At 44.5% G+C, this 22,753-nt stretch overlaps 1 protein-coding gene across 2 annotated transcripts in view; it reads left to right on the top strand.

The window, feature by feature from the left end:
* The window catches only part of ATG16L2 (autophagy related 16 like 2), a 103,273-nt gene extending 82,225 nt beyond the window's left edge, over positions 1–21,048 (top strand). For both annotated transcript variants that reach the window (XM_073612614.1, XM_073612613.1), the window contains 2 exons: positions 9,886–9,987; positions 20,796–21,048. In XM_073612614.1, the coding sequence (XP_073468715.1) occupies positions 9,886–9,987; positions 20,796–20,889 (196 nt within the window). In that variant the 3' untranslated portion in view covers positions 20,890–21,048. The remainder of the gene's footprint in view (positions 1–9,885; positions 9,988–20,795) is intronic.
* The last annotated feature ends 1,705 nt before the right edge of the window (positions 21,049–22,753 follow it).

The following is a 22,753-nucleotide window of genomic DNA, read 5'->3' as shown; positions in this document are numbered from 1 at the left end:
TCTTTTTAAGTCATAATCACAACAGAAACTACCCAAATGACCCTGATCAAAAGTTTACATACCCCTGTTCTTAATTAATATTATTATTATTCAGGATTTATATAGCGCCAACAGTTTACGCAGCGCTTTACAATATAAAAGGGAGACAATACAGTTATATTACAATAAAATACAAGAGGATTAAGAGGGCCCTGCTCAGAAGAGCTTACAATCTAATAAGGTGGGGCAGGTGATACAAAATGTTGTAACTGTGGGGAATGAGCTGATGGAAGTGGCAACAGATTAGTTACAGAGACGTGATAGGCTTCCCTGAAGAGATGAGTTTTCAGGGATCACCTGAAGGTAGCAAGAGTAGGGGATAGCCGGACCGGTGAAGGTAGCGAGTTCCAGAGAATGGGGGAGGCTCTGGAGAAATCCTGGAGATGAGCATGGGAGGAGGAAACGTGAGAGTTTGAGAGTAGGTCTGGAGAAGAGCGTAGAGGACGATTTGGGTGATATTTGGAGACAAGATTGGTGATGTAGCTCGGGGAAGAGTTGTGAAAGGCTTTGTATGTTGTGGTTAGTATTTTGAATTTTTTTCGCGCTGGGTGATTGGGAGCCAATGTAGGGATTGGAGGAGAGGGTTGGCAGACACTGAGTGGTTTGTAAGGTGGATTAGTCTGGCAGCAGCATTCGTGATGGACTTAATACCGTGTATTGCCCCCTTTAACATCAATGACAGCTTGAAGTCTTTTGTGGTATTTGTAGATGAGGCGCTTTATCTTCTCAGATGGTAAAGCTGCCCATTTCTCATGGCAAAAAGCCTCCAGTTCCTGTGTATTCTTGGGCTGTCTTGCATGAACGGCATGTTTGAGATCTCCCCAGAGTGGCTCAATGATATTGAGGTCAGGAGACTGAGATGGCCACTCCAGAACCTTCACTTTATTGTGCTGTAGCCAATGAGAGGACGACTTGGCCTTGTGTTTTGGATCATTGTCATGTTGGAATGTCCAAGTACGTCCCATGCGCAGCTTCCTGGCTGATGAATGCAAATGTTCCTCCAGTATTTTTGATAACATACTGCATTCATCTTGTCATCAATTTTGACCAAATTTCCTGTGCCTTTGTAGCTCACACATCCCCAAAACATCAGCGATCCACCTCCGAGTCTCACAGTAGGAATGGTGTACCTTTCATCATAGGCCTTGTTGACTCCTCTCCAAATGTAGTTTTTATTGTTGGCTCCAAAAAGCTCAATTTTGGTCTCATCACTCCAAATGACTTTCTGCCAGAGTGTTTGAGGCTTGTCTCTGTGCTGTTTGGCGTATTGTAAGAGGGATACATTGTGGCATTTGCGTAGTAATGGCTTTCTTCTGACGACTCGACCATGCAGCCCTTCTTTCTTCAAGTGCCTCCTTTTTGTGCATCTTGAAACAGCCACACATTTTTTTTAGATAGTGCTGTATTTCACCTGAAGTTATTTGTGGGATTTTCTTTGCATCCCGAACTATTTTCCTGGCAGTTGTGGCTGAAATTTTAGTTGGTCTACCTGACCATGGTTTGGTTTCAACAGAACCCCTAATTTTCCACTTCTTAATTAGAGTTTGAACACTGCTGATTGCCATTCTCTATTCCTTGGATATCATTTTATATCATTTTCCTGTTTTATACAGTTCAACTACCTTTTCCTGCAGATCCTTTGACAATTCTTTTGCTTTCCCCATGACTCAGAATCCAGAAACGTCAGTGCAGCACTGGATGAAAGATACAAGGGTCTGTCAGGAGTCCAGAAACTCATTGACCTTTTATACACACACACCAATTACAAGTAAACAGGTCACAGGTGAGGATGGTTACCTTTAATAGCCAAACCCCCTTTGTGTCAACTTGTGTGCATGTTATCAGGCCAAAATCACCAGGGTATGTAAACTTTTGATCAGGGCCATTTGGGTAGTTTCTGTTGTGATTACGATTTAAAAAGAGAAAAAATAGTTGATTGATAATAAATGGCTTTAGCCAAACACTAACCATGGGTGAAAGAAAAGTTTTTGTTTTATCATTCATATTCTCTGAAAAATGGCCAAGAAATCATAAATTCTGCCAGGGTATGTAAACTTATGAGCACAACTGTAATATATATATATATATATATATATATATATATATATATATATGTGTGTGTATATACAGTATATATTAATCTAATAATAAATATCATTAATATAAAAATATCTATCTATATAAAGGCAGTCCCCTAGTTACAAACATCCGACTTACAAACGACTCCTACTTACAAACGGAAGGAGACAACAGGAAGTGAGATGAAATCTACCCCTAGGAAAGGAAATTCTCTCCTGTAAGAGTTATTATGGGAAAAACGTTTCTCCTTTCCACTGATGCTTTATCACAATCCTTGTTTCCACATCAACCCAAAATTTTCAAAATCCATTTGTCATTGGGACAAAAAGTGAGGTGAAATCTTCTGAAGAGGAGCACAGACAGCAAAACAAATGTTACAGGGGTGATAACCCTTCCCTATGTTTTCCAAAAAGCTTAAAAATCTTTTTAAAGTTTATAAAAAAACTTTACAAAAGTTTTTTGGCTGGAGCTACACTTAAAAACTGTACCTGTTCCAACTTACAAACAGATTCAACTTAAGAACAAACCTACAGACCCCATCTTGTTTGTGACCCGGGGACCGCCTGTACACTATATAACCAAAAGTATTGGGATGCCTGCCTTTACACACACATGAACTTTAATGGCATCCCAGTCTTAGTCCGGAGGGAATGCAGTTCCAGCACAGAATGTATGCAATGACAAGGGGTACTGTGGGATCTATGGTCGCTGGGGGATCCATTGTTGTGGGAGGGGGGTCTATTGTTTCTGGGGAGGTTTATTGTTGCTGTTGGAGGATCTGGTGTTGCTGGAGGGGGGGTTACATTTTTGCAGGGAAGGATCTACTGTTGATGGAGGAGTCTATTGTTGCTGGCTGCTGGGAGATCTATTGTTGCTAGTGGGGGGTCTATTGTTGCTGGAGTTGGGGTAGTTGCTTGTGGTGGCTCTATTTTTGCTGGGAGGTCTATTGTTTCTAGGGTGGGGGGGGGTAGTTGTTTGTGGTGGCTCTATTGTTGCTGGGGTTGGGGGGGGTCTGTTGTTGCTGGGGTGGGGGTAGTTGTTTGTGGTGGCTGTATTGTTGCTGGGGGGTCTATTGTTTCTAGGGTGGGGGGTAGGTTGCAGTGGCTCTATCGTTGCTGGGGGGTTCTATTGTTGTGGGGTGAGGGGGTCTATTGTTTCTGGGGTGGGGGTAGTTGTTTGTGGTAGCTCTATTGTTGCTGGGGGAGGGGTCTATTGTTGCTTGGGGTGGGGGGGTAGTTGTTTGTGGTAGCTCTATTGTTGCTGGGGGAGTGGTCTATTGTTGCTGGGGTGGGGGGGATTTGTGGCGGCTCTATTGTTACTGGGGGGCCTATTGTTGCTGGGGTGGGGGAGATTTGTTTGTGGTGGCTCTATTGCTGCTGGGGTGGTCTCTTGTTGCTGGGGTGAGGGGGATTTGTTTGTGGTAGCTCTATTGTTGCTGGGGGGTCCATTGTTGCTGAAGTGGGGGTGATTTGTTTGTGGTGGCTCTATTGTTGCTGGGGTGGTCTCTTGTTGCTGGGGTGAGGGGGATTTGCTTGTGGTAGCTCTATTGTTGCTGGGGGGTCTGTTGTTGCTGGGGTGGGGGGGATTTGTTTGTGGCGGCTCTATTGTTGCTGGGGGGTCCATTGTTGCTGGAGTGGGGGTGATTTCTTTGTGGTGGCTCTATTGTTGCTGGGGTGGGGGAGATTTGTTTGTGGTAGCTCTATTGTTGCTGGGGTGGGGGGGCTTTGTTTGTGGTAGCTCTATTGTTGCTGGGGTGGGGGGGATTGGTTTGTGGCGGCTCTATTGTTGCTGGGGGGGTCTATTGTTGCTGGGGTGGGGGGGATTTGTTTGTGGTGGCTCTATTGTTGCTGAGGGGTCTATTGTTGCTGGGGTGGGGTATTTTGTTGATGTGGGGGGGTCTATTGTTGGCTGCAGGGGATTTATTTTATTGATTTTCTCGTTTATTAGTGTCAAATTCTTTACAAAGTACAAAACCATACAGATTACTTGGTTCTGTATCTCTTAAGAGACAGTGCTCGAAGGTGGGTAGGAGGCGGAGACAAGGGGTGATTCGGAAGGCGGGAGTACCTGCACCTATTACCCAAGAAAAGAAGCCCTGAACAAAATTGAAAAAAAAAAAAAAAAACACAACACTTATCAACTTTAATCAGTGTCAGAATAAAACAAAGCTATTGTTACGGTAGATAAAAAGCATAAAAAAATGATTCTAGTACAAAGCATGCCCAAGTTATTTGTAAATGGAATAAAAGTTTTTTGTTTTTATTTTTCCATTTAGCATTTTTTTTTAATGCGACGATAAAAAACAGATTTTAAAAAGAAAAATGAAAGAAAAGTTTAAATGTTAGGCTGCATGCACGTTATAATTTTTCCAAATTTTTGCGCCCAGTTGCGTAATGCGCAAAATAAAGTACGATGCATTTGCGGTGCAAGAAAATCATCTTGAGGTGGCTGAACCTGGAAGAGCCGGCGGGTCTCCCGATGACGCCACATAAGATGCCGACACATGATTGTGAGGCCCGGAGGCTGAACCCGGAAGAGCCGGTGGGCCTCCCAGTGACGTCACATAAGAAGTTGATGGCGCTTTATCGCGAGGCTCAGCGGCTAAACCCACAAGAGCCTGCAGGACACCCGTCACTTAAGAAACTAGCAGCGCATCATCGTGAAGCCCAGCAGCTGAACCCGGAAGAGCCGGGAGGCCACCTGGTTAGGTCACATAAGAAAATAATGGCACATCATCGTGTGGCCCAGCAGCTGAACCTGGAGAAGCTGGCAGGTCACTTGATGACGTCACATAAGAAGATGGCCGCACATCATCATGGGGCCCAGCGACTGAACCTGGAAGATCGGCAGGCCACCCGATGATGTCACATAAGAAAATAACGGTGCATCATTGTGAGGCCCAGCAGCTGCACCTGGAGGAGCTGGCAGGCTACTTGATGACGTCACATAAGAAGATGGCCACATATCATGGGGCCCAGCGACTGAACCTGGAAAGAGCCAGGGGGCCACTTGTTGACCTCACATAAGAAGATGGCCACGCAAGATCGTGGGGCCCAGTGGCTGAACCCAAAAGAGCCGGCAGGCCTCCCGATTACGTCACATAAGAAGATGGTTGCACATCATCCTGAGGCCAAGTGGCTGAATCCAGAAGAGCCAGCGGGCCTCCCGATGATATCACATAAGAAAATAATGACGCATCATCGTGAGGCCCAACAGCTGAACCCAGAAGAGCTGGCAGGCTACCTGATGACATCACATAAGAAGATGGCCGCGCATCATCGTGGGGCCCAGTGGCTGAACCCAAAAGAGCTGTTGGGCCTCCCGATGACGTCACATAAGAAGATGGGCGCACATCATTCTGAGGCCCAGCAGCTGAACCCAGAAGAGCTGGCAGGCTACCTGATGACGCCACATCAGAAGACGGCCGCGCATCATTGTGGGACCCAGTGGCTGAACCCAAAAGAGCCAGCGGACCACTAGATGACGTCGCTTAAGAAGAGGGCCACGCAAGATCGTGGGGCACAGTGGCTGAACCCAAAAGAGCTGGTGGCCTTCCGATGACGTCACAAAAGAAGATGGGCGCGCATCATCCTGAGGCCCAGCAGCTGAATCCAGAAGAGCTGGCAGGCTACCTGATGACGTCACATAAGAAGATAGGCCGCGCATCATTGTGGGACCCAGTGGCTGAACCCAAAATAGCCAGTGGGCCACCCGATGACATCACATAAGAAGATGGCCACGCAAGATCGTAGGGCACAGCTGCTGAGCATAATAGAGCTGACGGGCCGCACAATTACATCGCATAAGAAGATTGCGACTTGATGGGTGAGTATTTGAAATGTTCAGAACCCACCACGAGGTAGGCAGGGGTTTGAAAACAAAATGGGGGGAGGGTGGTAGGAGGGTAGCGATCTGCTTTAATGGCACCCCAATCGCAGTAAGCAAATGTGAATTTTTTGCATGTAAAAAAGCTTAAAAAAAGGTGTAAGGAGATAATTCTCTGCATTTGTCACGTGTATGGCTGCCGATTGTCGCATGCAGCGTGACAACGTACATCATATTGTAATGAACATCATATTTATTTTTTTTAGGAGAGACCCTATAGAGTAAAATGGTGGGTGTTGCAATATTTTATGTCACACGGTGTTTGCGCAGCGTTTTTTCAAACGCCTTTTTTTTGGAAAAAAGAATACTTTCATGAATTTAAAAAAAACCCACTAAAGTCAACCCAATTTTTTTCTATGATGTGAAAGAATGTTGGTGCGATCACCGTTTCCATATGCGCACAGGAGTAACGCATTTGCACGTAACCACGGTGGGACGTGGACGCTTTAATTTTTTTTATTATTATTATTTATTTATTTATTTTGTACACTATTTGTTTTTATTTCTTTTTTGTACTAACTTTATTGCTATCAGAAGGGATGAACAACATCCCTTGTGATAGCATTGACCGTGACAGGTCCTCTTTATGGAGAGATTTTTCCAGATTTTTCCTTCTGCCTGAAAGATAATCCCTGGCTGAAAAGAATGATACCGGGATGATGGTTGTACGTGCATGCGTCATCCCGGTATATTTAAACAAAGGATTCCACGCTTAGGAAAAAAAAAATCTAGAGCTGCAGCCTCCCCAAACAAAGACACCACAAAATGGTGCCAAAAAGACAAATAATCACAAAAAGGGGAAATGGCGCTGCTAGAAACTGCTTAAATGTCACCTAATCAGGACAAATAGTGAAATTAATAAGTAACAGTGGGACGACCGGAAATGACGTTGACATGTACCATAATGACGTTGACGTGTAGGTTCCGTCATATGACCTCATCTGAGGCGTGCCTTGAATTTTCACTCTTATCATTTCATATGTTTTATACACATTTCTTTTGATTTATTTGATCAGTTACTAATTTTATGGTAAGTAACAGTGGGACAGGGAAAGATGTGTGTGTGTGTGTGTGTGAAGCAAGGTCCCTGTGTAGTATAATGAATCATATAAAAAAAAGGCCAATGAAAAGTCAAAAGAACTTAAAAAATCATAATCCCATCTGAAAAGAATATATATATAAACACTATAAAATTAGTAACTGATCAAATAAATCAGAAGAAATGTGTATAAAACATATGAAATGATAAGAGTGAAAATTCAAGGCACGCCTCAGGTGACGTCCTATGACGAAACGTACACGTCAACGTCATTTTGGTACACGTCAACGTCATTTCCGGTCGTCTCACTGTTACTTATTAATTTCACTATTTGTCCTGATTAGGTGACATTTATGCAGTTTCTAGCAGCGCCATTTCCCCTTTTGTGAGTAATCATCCTGGTATAACCACTGAAACCTGAGGACGTACAGGTATGTGCCTTGAGTAGTAAGTGGTTAACAACCAGTGATGTAACCGGCACCACTTACTCCCATAGCTGGGAACCAGTGGCGACTGGTGTTTTTTTTTTTTTTTTTTGGGGGGGGGAGGGGCTGCAAACAACCACTTAACTCCCCCCCCCAAACGGCACCCACCACCTAGCTGTTTGCCGGTCGGTCCGGCACTTACCCCATCATGGTGGGTGGCAGGCAGCGTGGTGCATCGGCTCGGCTCCGAGGCCTCTGCTCCATGGCGGTTTCCAGCTCCTCCCCTCCTCCTCCTCCTAGGCGTCCAATAGGATCGCCTGTCCTTTCAGCCAATGGGGTGACTGGTGTCAAAACCTGCTTCCTGTTTGGCCGGGAGGAGGATCAGTGTTACAACAGCGAATATTGATTTGCTGTTGTAACACACCTGGGTGAGCTTGGAGCGCACTCTCTGGGATCCGAGCCCACCCTATATTGAAGCCTATTAGAGCCTCTGGCTCTAATCGTTGCTTCAAAAAACAGCCCCTCCACATTGAAATCCATGCGCCCGTGAAAGGGGCCGGACGCATGGACAGGGAGGGGGCGGTGCCCGTGCACACTTAATGGACGGGCCGCCCCTGCTGGGAACCCTCATCCATGTAAGCAAAGGATTCAGGATGGTTAATTCATAGGCCCTTCAGATCTGGTTTGAATTTTACGTCAGGAGCTCCCCCTAGATTCTATACCAGACCCTTTGGGTCTGGCATGGATTTTAAGGGGGAACCTCACACAAAAGTTAGGAAAAAACAATGGGTATAGTTCCTGCTGCCACAAAGCAAAGCATCATGGGAGTGGCACATGTACGCACCCGGCCTCTGCCTCAATGGCTAGAGGGGTAGCAGTTGGGGGGCGGATGGGGGGGCGCGCTACCTTAACCATGAGGTTTTAACACCACCCACTAGTGTGAATGAACCATGAAAAATATGCTCTGCTCCAGTGCTCCTTTAATCGGAGTGGAGTGTTGTCAGTAATATAGAGAAGTGGCGGGTCTGCTTATCACATAGCGCCAGATTACAGGAACTTGTATTTGAGCTGCTAAACCCGGTCCGATGGTGCCACAGCTGTGAGCAGATAATGGTAATTAGATGGAATACCCTCCCAGTTAGACCAGCTTTGCTGTGTGTGTGAGGCACATAGGAAATGATAGAGGCTTTTTTGGACCATTGCGCCCCAGTAGCGCATTTTACCTCCCGTTGTCGCAGTGCACGGTTAGGCACAAAGCTCAGTGCCATTCATATAGGATGGCACCCAAAATAACTAGGCAGTGGGCTGAAATGCAGCTTGTAAAACCCTTGTTTACATTTTGTTGTGCTACTTTGTAAAAAGATGTTCCATGCCTGCTGAAATACAAATGCACCCTTTACCTAAGCGTGGGCACATTAACGCACCATGAATGGGCTCTCAGTATATTAAATTTCTTTTAAATTCCTGCAGTCAGTGTTGAATAATAATAAAAAAAGAGCAGCTGCGGCTGCGATACTCACTTCCAATCCTGTGCTGCCCCCCCCCCCCCCCCCCCCTCACAGTCATTCCTTTTTACCACTAGATGTCCTCAGTATTCTGTGTTGAAGGAACAAGTGAGGTAACGCATAGGTGTAAATCAGCAAACTGGTTATCCTTTTTTATACTAGGTGAAATACATCCATAAAGATGCCAACGTATTTCGGCCATTCAGTCCTTATTCAGGATTAGGACATGAATGGCCGAAACGTGTTGGAATATTTATGACTGTATGTCACTTATAATAATAAAGGATAATCGTTTTGCTGATTCACAGTGATGTGCCGACTTTTCTTCGTGGATTTAGGTTGAAGGACGTAGCAAAAGGGTAATCCTTTATTATACTAGGTGAAATACAGCCATAAAGATGCCAACGTATTTTGGACATTCGGGCCTTAATTATGGTCATGAACGGCTGCAATGCGTTGGCATCTTCATGGTTGTATTTCACCTAGTATAATAAAGGATAACCGTTGTGCTGAGTCCTTCCACCTAGATCCATGGAGAAAAGCTGGCACATTATTATTATTATACAGGATTTATATAGTGCCGACAGTTTACGCAGCGCTTTACAACATTAACTGTGACTCAATGTATTTTATTGTATTTTTTTTATTTTTATTGTATTCATTATAAACGGATGTTTATATATTCCTTTCAATTTTGTCTTTAGATTGAATTGCTGCACACCAGCTGAAAATTGTAATCAGGCTTGCGGTATAAGTGCCTGAACAATGGGGGGCGTATCACATTTGCACATTTTATTTATTTTTGCTGGTAAAACAGTTTCTGTGATTGTGTGTGGAGCTGATTGGCAGTCACCCATTAGTACGGAAAGGTTTCCTTTGTTCTGGTTTCATCGGTCTCTCTTTTTATGTGCAGCCCGGACTCCAGTTACGCCATGGCCGGATCCTCAGATGGGACCATCTTCATCTGGAACACCCAGACAGGCCTGCTGGAGAGGAGCCTGAACGGGGAACACCGGTAGGAGAAAGATTCATTCTACTAAAGTGACTAGCAGAGACCTGATCACCCATCTGCCCAATTTAGGGCCATTGGTGATCAGTTCTATATTGCTTTTACGTTTCCATTATTTGTCTAATTCATGCTTTAAACTCAAGTGATCTTCATTGATGATCAGCTCCATCTAATGGCAAATTATTGATAAAAACTCACTTGGATTTTGTTATTGCTGTTTAACGATCTTCTTGGCAAACAGGACTCAGGTCTTTAAGGAATTGCAGGGAAACAGGTTCTTGTTCTTGCCAGTCTGTCTCTCTCGAGGTACTAGATTGCTTCTTTCTTATGCGATGTTTGCCTAATTCAAGTGATCTTCATATTATTTGTAACAGGAATATGTCCATCTAACGGCAAATTATTTATAAAAACTCACTTGGATTCTGTTATAGCTGTTCCATGATTTTCTTTTCAAACAGGACTCAGGACAACAGCGATTGCAGGGAAATGGGTTTTTTTAGTCTTGGCAGTCTATCTCTTTTGTAGTGAAGCTTTAGTGATGTCCCATGGTTGAGTTCTCCTTTCAGCTTTGATCTTGGAAGTTTGTACCTCTTCCTGTGTGATCATTCAACCTTGCCACTCTGTCTCACATCAGTTACTATGAATTTCTGCCTGCAAACTCTAGATGGCAGCACAGTACTATAAATGTCATAGGTCAGTTATGTCCAAAGGTCAAACTGTTGTTGACTCTTAAGAAGCTTGGGTCCAATAAACAATAGGAACGATTGGGGATGTGTACTTTCTCAACAGACTTTGTAACAGGATTATCTTCAATGATTATCAGCTCCATATAGCGGTAAATTATTTATAAAAACTCACTTGAATTCTGCTATAGCTGTTCTACAATTTTCTTAGCAAACAGGACTCAGGACAACAGCCATTGCAGGGAAATGGGTTTTTTAATCTTGGCGGTCTCTCTCTCTCTCTCTCTCTCTCACACTCATAAAGTGTCCCATGGTTAAGTTCTTTTAGCTTTTATTTTGGACATTTGTACCTCTTCCTGTGTGGTCATTCACTCTTGCCACTTGGTCTCAAATCAGTTACTATGAGGGATGCATTTCTGCCTGCAAACTCTAGATGGCAGCACAATACTATAAATGCCATAGGTCAGCTATGTCAAAAGGTCAAACTGTTGTTGACTCTTACGAACCGTGGGTCCAGTATTTGACCAGAGCTCTTCTAAATAATGGAAACTGCTGGACATGTGTACTTTCTCAGCAGTAGATACACAGGAACCCTGGTCCAAGTGATTTAAAGGATAACACCACCTTGTGTAAACACTTTCTTGTTTTAACAGCAGTATGTGAAAGAGATGTTCTCATAAGACAACAGAAGAGTGTGTGTGTTTGTCTGAAAAGCACAAGCCTATATATAGATACTTAACTGGGATGAGCCATGCTCAGCAGTCCTTAAAGTGGAGGTCCACCCTAAAAGATGAAATGGCATTAAAATTCGTAAAAAAAAACTTAAAAAAAAAAAAACTTTTTTAACTTACCTGAAACCCCTGTTGCTAGGCAGTCTTCCTAATCTGCCTCTTCCTATTCCGCTGCGCTTCCTCCTAAGGTGAGCGGCCCCATTGCCTTCTCGGATATGTGTGTGTCCCAGGAAACAACGGGGCCATTCACAGAGCGCCGCACTGCTCGCGCATGCGCAGTAGGAAACTGGCAGTGAAGCCGCAAGGCTCCACTGCCTGTTTCCCTTAGTTAGGATGGAGGCGCCACCGGCCGATCCGATGGACAGATCGGCCTCAAGGGTGGCAACATCGCGGGCTCGCTGGACAGGTAAATGTCCTTTATTAAAAGTCAGCAGCTACAGTGTTTGTAGCTGCTGACTTTAACAAAAAAAAAAAAACGTCCGGAACCCCGCTTTAAGTCATCCATTCCCTAGTCCAAAGCCTTCTATGAAAGCCATAGCTGGCATACAAACACCAACAATTCCCGAGGGAAGGGCAGGCAGCCTGCAGACCCTGGAAAGTACATTGTATCCAGCATCCCTTTGCTAGCCCCTTGCCCATTCCTAGAAGCTTTTGGGGGCTGAGAACATGCATATATAAAGGGATGCCAAGGGTGGTATCCTTCAATTGTTGTGTCTGAGGACTTCTTCACATGACTATCAAAAAGGAAATCCCTCGGGGGACGGCAGTAATAAAGAAAATAGTTACCTGTAAACTTGCTTGGTTTCCTTGCACTTGGTCTTTAAAACAGAAGAATGGAAGTCATTGACATGTCAATTTAAAGTGAGGTCCTTCGCGCTACTAATTAAGTGAATAAACAATGAAAACTAATAATGTGAAGTACGTGAAATCGCTGCAAGATCTGAAGTGTACACTGAACACAATAAACTGTAAATAATAATGAATGTGATCTGCGCGGACTTCTAACACATTAATATTATAAAAAAAATATTAATCCCAAATAGTGTGAAAAAGTAAACACAATAGCTGAAATCCAAGAAAAAAATGTGTATACATCAAAAAAGTCCATAAAAGCATCGCTTGCGCCCCGACCACACCCTAAACACGGGCAAATCGGCTTCCCATAGACCGCCACATGTCCAGCGGCTGGTCACTCTTAAAGTGACCTTTTTTGGGGGGGGGGGGGCAGTGCCCGAGCGCCCCCTATGGACGAGCTGCCACTAAATTTAGGTCTGGACTTTGATTGGGCCATTCTAACACATGATAATGCTTTGATCTAAACCATTCCATTGTAGCTCTGGCTGTATGTTTAGGGTCATTGTCCTACTGGAAGGTGAACCGCCGCCCCAGTCTCAAGTCTTTTGCAGACTCCAACAGGTTTTCTTCTAAGATTGCCCTGTATTTGGCTCCATTCATCTTCCCATCAACTCTGACCAGCTTTCATGTGCCTGCTGAAGAAAAGCAACTGCCACCGCCATGTTTCACAGTGGGGTTGGTGTGTTCTCAACATTTATATCATATTGTCAGAAACCATGAATCAGACTGAGACAGAAGTACAGTTAAATTTCACTTGTTTAATAATAATAAAAAAAGGTAAACAGCGTAAACGTAGTCAAAACATAGCCAGAGTTCAGGAACAGATAGTCAGACAAGCCAAAATGTCAGGGGGCCAGAGATGAGCGTAGTAGAACATCAAGCAGGATTTGGAGCCAGAAGAAATGTCAGCCAAGGCAAGCCTTTAACAGGAACACAGGAGAGCGTCTCTAGAGATGTGGCCAAGGCGAAGGCAGAGATCATCTGGGCTGGACGGCTTAAGTAGGCAGGACTGACGAGCAGGATATCATCAACAGGTGAGTCACTGCGGAGAGATAGGAGCTGGCAATTAGCCGACAGTTAAGCAGCCAGCTCAGAGAAGGAAGGGCTGAGCCAGCCCTGACACATATCCCTAGTCACCAACAACTCTTGTATCATATCTCCAGTCTTCAACAACTATTATATCATGTCCCCAACCTCCAATCACCATTATACAATGTCCCTAGTCTTCAACAGCTCTGTATCATATCTCCAGTCTCCAAAAGTTCTATATCATGTCCTCAGTCACCAACAACTCCTAAATCTTGTCCCCATTCTCCAACATCTCATATCATGTCCCTAGTCTCCAACATCTCTTATATTATGCCCTCAGTCTCCAACAGCTCTATATCATGTCTGCAGCCTCTAGACCAGGGATATGCAATTAGCGGACCTCCCAGCTGTTGCAGAACTTCAAGTGCCATGAGGCATAGCAAGACTCTGACTGCCACAAGCATGGCACCCAGAGGCAGAGGCAGAGGCATGGTGGGACTTGTAGTTTTGCAACAGCTGGAGGTCCGCTAATTGCACTCCTTTAAACACTCTTATACAATGTTTCCAGTATACAACTCTTATAGCATATTCCCAGTCACCACCAACTTCTATGTCCTATCCCCAGTTTCCAACATATCTTATATCATATCTCCAGACTTCAACAACTCTGGTATCATATCCCCAGTTACCAACAATTCTTCTATCCTATCGCTGGTCTCCAACATCCCATGTCATGTCCTCGGTCTCCGACGCCCCATGTCATGTCCTCAGTCTCCAACATCCCATGTCATGTCCTCAGTCTCCAACATCCCATGTCATGTCCTCAGTCTCCAACATCCCATGTCCTGTCCTCGGTCTCCGACATCCCATGTCCTGTCCTCAGTCTCCAACATCCCATGTCCTGTCCTCAGTCTCCAACATCCCATGTCCTGTCCTCAGTCTCCAACATCCCATGTCCTGTCCTCAGTCTCCAACATCCCATGTCCTGTCCTCAGTCTCCAACATCCCATGTCATGTCCTCAGTCTCCAACATCCCATGTCATGTCCTCGGTCTCCAACATCCCATGTCATGTCCTCGGTCTCCAACATCCCATGTCATGTCCTCGGTCTCCAACATCCCATGTCATGTCCTCAGTCTCCAACATCCCATGTCATGTCCTCAGTCTCCAACATCCCATGTCATGTCCTCAGTCTCCAACATCCCATGTCATGTCCTCAGTCTCCAACATCCCATGTCATGTCCTCAGTCTCCAACATCCCATGTCATGTCCTCAGTCTCCAACATCCCATGTCATGTCCTCAGTCTCCAACATCCCATGTCATGTCCTCAGTCTCCAACATCCCATGTCATGTCCTCAGTCTCCAACATCTCTTGTATCATGTCCTCAGTCTCCAACATCTCTTGTATCATGTCCTCAGTCTCCAACCACTCTTGTATCATGTGCTCAGTCTCCAACCACTCTTGTATCATGTGCTCAGTCTCCAACCACTCTTGTATCATGTGCCCAGTCTCCAACCACTCTTGTATCATGTGCCCAGTCTCCAACCACTCTTGTATCATGTGCCCAGTCTCCAACCACTCTTGTATCATGTGCCCAGTCTCCAACCACTCTTGTATCATGTGCCCAGTCTCCAACCACTCTTGTATCATGTGCCCAGTCTCCAACCACTCTTGTATCATGTGCCCAGTCTCCAACCACTCTTGTATCATGTGCCCAGTCTCCAACCACTCTTGTATCATGTGCCCAGTCTCCAACCACTCTTGTATCATGTGCCCAGTCTCCAACCACTCTTGTATCATGTGCCCAGTCTCCAACCACTCTTGTATCATGTGCCCAGTCTCCAACCACTCTTGTATCATGTGCCCAGTCTCCAACCACTCTTGTATCATGTGCCCAGTCTCCAACCACTCTTGTATCATGTGCCCAGTCTCCAACCACTCTTGTATCATGTGCCCAGTCTCCAACCACTCTTGTATCATGTGCCCAGTCTCCAACCACTCTTGTATCATGTGCCCAGTCTCCAACCACTCTTGTATCATGTGCCCAGTCTCCAACCACTCTTGTATCATGTGCCCAGTCTCTGACCTGTCTTTTATCATATTCCCAGTCTTCTTATCCAGCCTGGGTGAGATTTATCAGTGCGATCTGTCCGCCGGATTCTGTTCAAACCCCTCTACCTCCACTTTTTGTCATCAAAATCTTTAACTGATGTAGTACCTATTCTTACCAGCAGATAGCGCTACAACTGCATTTGTTCTTTATGATGTTCCAGCTTGCTGATATAAGAAGCTGTTTCTTTTCCTGTTTCCTTATTGGTGTGGGAGGTGTCACATGTCCAGCCCTGTGCAATTAGAAACATAGCATAATTTCTTTGGAAATATCCCAAACAGACATCATCCATAAAAAAATAAAAAAAAGAAGATATTATTAAAGAAATATCAAAATAGTTAAGCAGGCCATGCATTTCAGTTGTGGTGGGACGGTTTGGCTTTGTGACCTTTCCAGAACACTTGCAGAATCTCTGCCAGGACTTCCATTGGTGCTTGCAGAATCCTTGCAAGGTCTTCCAATGGTGCTTGCAGAATCCTTGCCAGGACTTCCAATGGTGCTTGCAGAATCCTTGCCAGGACTTCCAATGGTGTTTGTCAGGAGTCCCAGTGCCCCCTGAAATGACTCTGGGTGCGTCCTCACAGGGGTTTTGAAGTCTCAGCCCTGGAAGTGCCCAATGCTGTCTTCTTGCCAGCTACCTTGCTTTGTGCAAAAGGACTATACTATACTACTGCTAATATGTCTCCATGCTGACCTAGGTTGACCTGACTACTCTATTGCCTGCCGCCTTCCCCATGACCCCTGCTTGAACCTGACCACTTTTATGCTGTCTTGCCTGTTACTGACCCTTACTGTCCTGACCAATCTTCTGTTGCCTTGCCTGTTGTGGACCCAGATTATACTGAATATTCTTCTGCTGCCTTGCCTGTTGCTGACCTGGATTGTCCTGACCACTCTTTTGCTGTCTTGCCGTTGCCTACCCAGATAGTCCTGACCACTCTTTTTCTGTCTTGCCCGTTGCCTACCCAGATAGTCCTGACCACTCTTCTGCTGTCTTCCCCATTGTAGACCTGGATTGTCCTGACCACTCTTCTGCTGTTTTGCCCATTGCAAACCCAGATTGACCTGACCACTCTTCTTCTGTCTTGCTCATTGCTGACCCCAATTGTCCTGACCACTCTTCTGCAGCCTTGCCTGTTGCCAACCCTGAATGTCCTGAGCATTCTTTTTTTGTCTAGCCCATTGCCGACCCAAATATGTCTGACCAATCTTCTGTTGCCTTGCCCTTTGCCAACCTCCACCTGGACCCGACCATTCCCTCCTCACTCTCTGCTGTACTGTCACTACATCATAGCTAATCTGTCCTTGCTCACCTCTTTAGTGGGGTGATCTCCCATCTCCACCATTAAGAGCTCTGGGGAAAACCAGCTGGTGCTTTGACTCTGTGCCTTGGCTGAATCCATGTCACTGGCCCTGGGCGGTGTTGCAATAACAAGAGATGAGGACTTGGGGTACTGTTGAAGGTTGTGAAATGTGGTCACCAGCTGCCTTTCAGGGCTCCTTTACATATCTGCAGTGCATTAACAGCACACATTATGTCATGAGTTAATGTTCGTTACATTATGACAACCCGCTCAAAATTAATGGGCTGCCGACACAGCCTAACATGCTAGGAAATGCACATGAACCTTTTTCTAAAGCAGCAAACTATCATGCATTGTGGCCTGCTAAAGTACAGGCTAGTTTATTTGATTGCCATTCAACAACAATGGTAACATACTGTATGTTATATGCATTATCATAAATGGGCCCTCATTCTCTATAGAAGGTTTCTGACTACCTTCCCTGCCACAGCAGTAGCCTAATTATAGTTATATAAATTGAAACCAAAAGAGAGTCAATGTTTTGGTGAAATCTGTTTGTAAAGTCATATTTTGCTGAATTTTGTTTTCATAATTGTGAGAACATCCAGACAAGTTGTCCAGGGTTGCTTAGTACATAGAGCTTTTGGAAAATTAGATTTTTCATTTAAAAAAAGCTGTGGAATACTCCCTTTTACCTCTATAATTAAACACTAAAAGCCCTTTTGTCCTCATTCAGTGGTACACATACACTATGGACGTCATTATTTCTATGAACAGCCATACTGATTCTGTGGTATCCTCAATTGCTGAAAGTTATTATTGATGCAATGGGGTTGAGGGCAGATCCAATGACTTGGGCTGACCTTCTTGGAGGTGTCTGGGGCATTTTTTGCTGACTTGTGAGGTCAGGTACTCATGTTGGGTGAAAAGACCTGTCTCGAAATTTTCGTTCCAATTCATCCCAAAGGTGTTCAGTAGAACGGAGGTCCGGGCTCAATGGTACACAAATGGTGTAAGTTCCTCCACACCAAATGGGTCAGACCATATCTTTATGAAGCTGGATTTATACACAGGGATGCAGTCAGACTAGAACATAAAATCTGTTGCCACAAGGTTGGTTATGCAGGGGAAGGCTAGAACACTTGTCATTCATTCAAAAGAGAATTTGTGAGGTTCAATGAGAAGACCTGGCTCACAACTGGTGTTTTTTATAGGGTTAAGGTCAGGACTCTGTTCTAGACACTCCAATTCCTCCACAACAAACACTTTGAACCAAATCTTTATGGAACTGGTTTTGTACACAGGGGCACAGGCATGCTGGAGCAGAAAAGGGACATTCCCAAGACTATTACCACAAGGTTGTTAGTGCAAGGGCAGTCTAGAACCCTTGTCATCCAAAAGAGCATTTGTGAGGTTAGGTACTGATGTTGGATAAGAAGACCTGCCTCACAACTGGTGTACCATTTCAGCCCAAAGGTGTTCAGTAAGGTTGAGGTCAGGGCTCTGGGTGGGACACTCGATTTCCTCCACAACAAACTTATCAAATCATGGCTTTATGGAGCTGGGTTTGTACACAGGGGTACAGTCATTCTGGAACAGAAAATGACATTATCAAGAATGTTGCCATAAGGTTGGTAGTTCAAGGGAAGGTCCCTGTCATCCAAAAGAGCCTTTGCAAGGTCAGGTACTGATGTTGAAGGAGCAATAGCTCACAACTGATGTTCCAGTTCATCCCAAAGGTGTTCAGTAGAGATGAGGTCAGGGCTCTGTACAGGAAACTCAAGTTCCTCCACACCAAACTGGTCAAACTATGTCTTTATGTAGTTGGCTTTGTATACAGGTGCACAGTCATGCTGTTACTGAAATGGACATTCCCAAGACTGTTGCCACAAGGTTGGTAGTTCAAGGGAAAACCCTTGTCATCCGAAAGAGCATTCTGAGGTCAGGTACTGATGTTGAAGGAGAAGACCTGGCTCCCATTTGCCGTTCCAGTCCATCCTAAAGGTGTTCAGTAGGGTCGAGGTCAGGGCTTTTTGCAGGATACTTGAGTTCTTCCACATCAAAACATGTTTGTTATGGAGCTGGCTTCATACACAGGGGTACAGTCATGCCGGAACAGGAAAAAAGGCCTTCCCCTAAATTTTACTAGAAAATTGGATGCTCACGGTTGTCTTAAATGTCTTTTGTATGCTACAGAATTTTCAGTGAAAAACACCTAATACATACAGTTGTGCTCAAAAGTGTACATACCCTGGCAGAATTTATAATTTCTTGGCCATTTTTCAGAGAATATGAATAATAACACAAAAACTTTTCTTTCACTCATGGTTAGTGTTTGGCTGAAGCCATTTATTTTCAATTTGTGTTTACTCTTTTTAAATCATAATGACAACAGAAACTACCCAAATGACCAATTTTAAAAGTTTACATACCCTGGTGATTTTGTCCTGATAACACACAAGTTGACACAAAGGGGTTTGAATGGCTATTAAAGGTAACCATCCTCATCTGTGATCTGTTTGCTTGTAATTAGTGTGTGTGTATAAAAGGTCAATGAGTTTCTGGACTCCTGACAGACCCTTGCATCTTTCATCCAGTGCTGCACTGACATTTTTGGATTCTGAGTCATGGGGAAAGCAAAATAATTGTCAAAGGATCTGCGGGAAAAAGGTAGTTGAACTGTATAAAACAGGAAAAGGATATAAAAAGGAATTGAGAATGGCAATCAGCAGTGTTCAAACTCTAATCAAGAAGTGGAAAAATTAAGGAGTTCTGTTGAAACCGATCCACGGTCAAGAAGACCAACTAGAATTTCAGCCACAACTGCCAGGAAAATTGTTCGGGATGCAAAGAAAAACCCACAAATAACTTCAGGTGAAATACAGGAGGACTCTCTGAAAACATGCGGTGTGGCTGTTCCAAGATGCACAATAAGGAGGCACTTGAAGAAAGATGGGTTGCATGGTCGAGTCACCAGAAGAAAGCCATTACTATGCAAATGCCACAAAGTATCCCGCTTACAATACGCCAAACAGCACAGGGACAAGCCTCAAACCTTCTGGCATAAAGTCATTTGGAGTGATGAGACCAAAATTGAGCTTTTTGGCCACAACCATAAATGCTACATTTGGAGAGGAGTCAACAAGGCTTATGATGAAAGGTCCACCATCCCTACTGTGAAACACAGAGGTGGATCGCTGATGTTTAGGGGATGTGTGAGCTACAAAGGCACAGGAAATTTGGTCAAAATTGATAGGAAGATGAATGCAGCACGTTATGAAAAAATACTGGAGGAACATTCATCAGCCAGGAAGCTGCGCATGGGACGTACTTGGACATTTCAACATGACGATGATCCAAAACACAAGGCCAAGTTGACCTGTCATTGGCTACAGCAGAATAAAGTGAAGGTTCTGGAGTGGCCATCTCAGTCTCCTGACCTCAGTATCATTGAGCCACTCTGGGGAGCTTTTTGCCACCAAGAGGAATGGGCAGGTTTACCATCTGAGAAGATAAAGAGCCTCATCCACAAATACCACAAAAGACTTCAAGCTGTCATTGATGTTAAAGGAGGCAATACACGGTGATAGGGACTGGGGTGTGTAAACTTTCGATCAGGGTAATTTGGGTAGTTTCTGTTGTCATTATGTTTTAAAAAGAGTAAACACAGTCGATTGATAATAAATGGCTTCAGCCAAACACTAACCATGAGTGAAAGAAAAGTTTTTGTGTTATCATTCATATTCTCTGAAAAATGGCCAAGAAATCATAAATTCTGCCAGGGTATGTAAACTTATGAGCACAACTGTACCTCTAGTCATATATTGTAATAATATCATTGCACACATTGTATACAACGAATGCATTATTTTATATGGTAAGCCTGAAAAGAAAAACTCTCCACAAATGGTGCAAGTCTTTAATAAACGAACTAGACCAGCGTAATAAGATAAGAAAAATAGAGAAGCAGAGAAGTTTAGATTATAGGAAAGAGGAGTAGAGGAGGGAAAGAGTGGGTAGCTCACATTTGTAGGACCTCAGAAGATCCCTGTAAGAGATTGTTTGAATCTGACTTTTTGTTTGTTTTTTTTTTCTCCGCAGTGCTGCTGTGAATGCTGTGGCCTGGTCACTTTCTGGGGATTATGTGGTCAGTGTGGACCGAGGGAGGAAAGCCGTTCTCTGGAGTGAATACTGAACCTCTTCTGTTTTTCTCTACACTACACCCAAAAGGAAAAAAAAATACTGACACAAGACATTCTTCAGTCTTTTATAAGAACTGTAAACACCACAAGTGACAAAACTACCTACCAACTCTACCTTGCCAAATACAATAGACTTCAATGGAGTAACATTACACTGTCTTCTTATGTTCTTTGGAAACATAACATTCTGGGCCCACAGGCTTCAAAGTCTACACGACTCCTTCTGTCTTGTGTTTCTAGGCCAACCAATATTCCGTTCCAGTTTTCTCAGGTCAACAATTATACCATGAAATCCCATTGTTCTGTCTCTTGTTCTGTGAGACGAACCAATGATTTTTGCGGTGTTTGCAGGTCGTGATTTCCTGGCACTTGTTGGCTGTTTCTGTTAATCACAGCTTCAAAGAAGCGTAATAATAATCTCACTTGTGATAAAACGGGACCTTGTAGAGGTTCTTGAGGTTAAGGAAACCATGTTCTATGGAAACAATATTGTACTCCTCAGGCAGTTCAGTGACCCAAGGATTCATGAATTCTTTGTCATCAGACTTCAAGATCAAGCAGTGTTTTGTTGGATGATATCCGGGGATGCCTCGTGCTTGCCGGTCCACTATTCTGCCAATAAGAACCTTCCTTTGCCCAAGCTTCCTGCTCAGTCACTGTTGGGTTGAACCACTTGGATCTCCTCTTCATTCTTCCAGGTTCCATGGATTTTCCACCATTTTCCATCCAACAGGTCATCAGGTCAACCAGTGCTTCATGAAAATTCCTTCTCAAAGGTGAATCAAACGTTTAATGGAAAAACAGCTTCCATTGTTTTAGGATCCCAGTTCAACTTGTGTTGCAACATCTTGGGCATCTGATGTCTATGCCACACATTGTTTTATTGAATGTTTTATGGACTGATATCTGCCCTGGGCCTTGTGAGTTCAGGTCAACCCCTCCAGAAATCTTCTTGTGCCCCTTGCTTTCAGGCTAACCTGTGCTGTGTGGAACAAAAATTTTCCTGTCTCTCGAGCTTCTAGGTTAATGATGGTGAACCTCTTTGAGCCTGAGTGCCCAAACTGCGACGCAAAACCAACGTATTTCTTTCAAAGTGCCAACACAGAATTAAACCTGCCAGTGGCTCTGTACAGAGGATGGGACTGATCATCCCTCTGAATGAGCCCTAAGGGACCAAAAAACGTACAATTCTGCCAGATTTGCTCAGAATGTATGGTTCAGGAATACAATGTGCTCAGAATGCACTGTGCAACATACACTGACCTACCTGACACATGCACTCACGTACCTGACACATGCACTCACGTACCTGACACATGCACTCACGTACCTGACACATGCACTCACGTACCTGACACATGCACTCACGTACCTGACACATGCACTCACCTACCTGACCATTACACTCACCTACCTGACCCATGCACTCACCTACCTGACACATGCACTCACCTACCTGACCATTACACTCACCTACCTGACCCATGCACTCACCTACCTGACCCATGCACTCACCACCTGGCCATTACACTCACTTACCTGACCATTGCACTCACTTACCTGACCATTGCACTCACCTACCTGACCCATGCACTCACCTACCTGACCCATGCACTCACCTACCTGACCCATGCACTCACCTACCTGACCCATGCACTCACTACCTGACCATTACACTCGCCTACCTGACCATTACACTCGCCTATCTGACACATACTTCCTGCACTACTCACATCCCCATCCCCCACACACAGTACAATGTAGATTGGAGGATCCATCCTCCTCCTTACCTTTCCATGGCCTCATTGTCCAGCTCTCCCCGGGCAGTATTGTAGGAATCCCCGTAATTCAGCCGAA

Source organism: Aquarana catesbeiana, linkage group LG02, assembly GCF_042186555.1.
Source record: "Aquarana catesbeiana isolate 2022-GZ linkage group LG02, ASM4218655v1, whole genome shotgun sequence".
Taxonomy (NCBI): Eukaryota; Metazoa; Chordata; class Amphibia; order Anura; family Ranidae; genus Aquarana; species Aquarana catesbeiana.
This window is presented reverse-complemented; position numbering and strand designations above follow the sequence as displayed.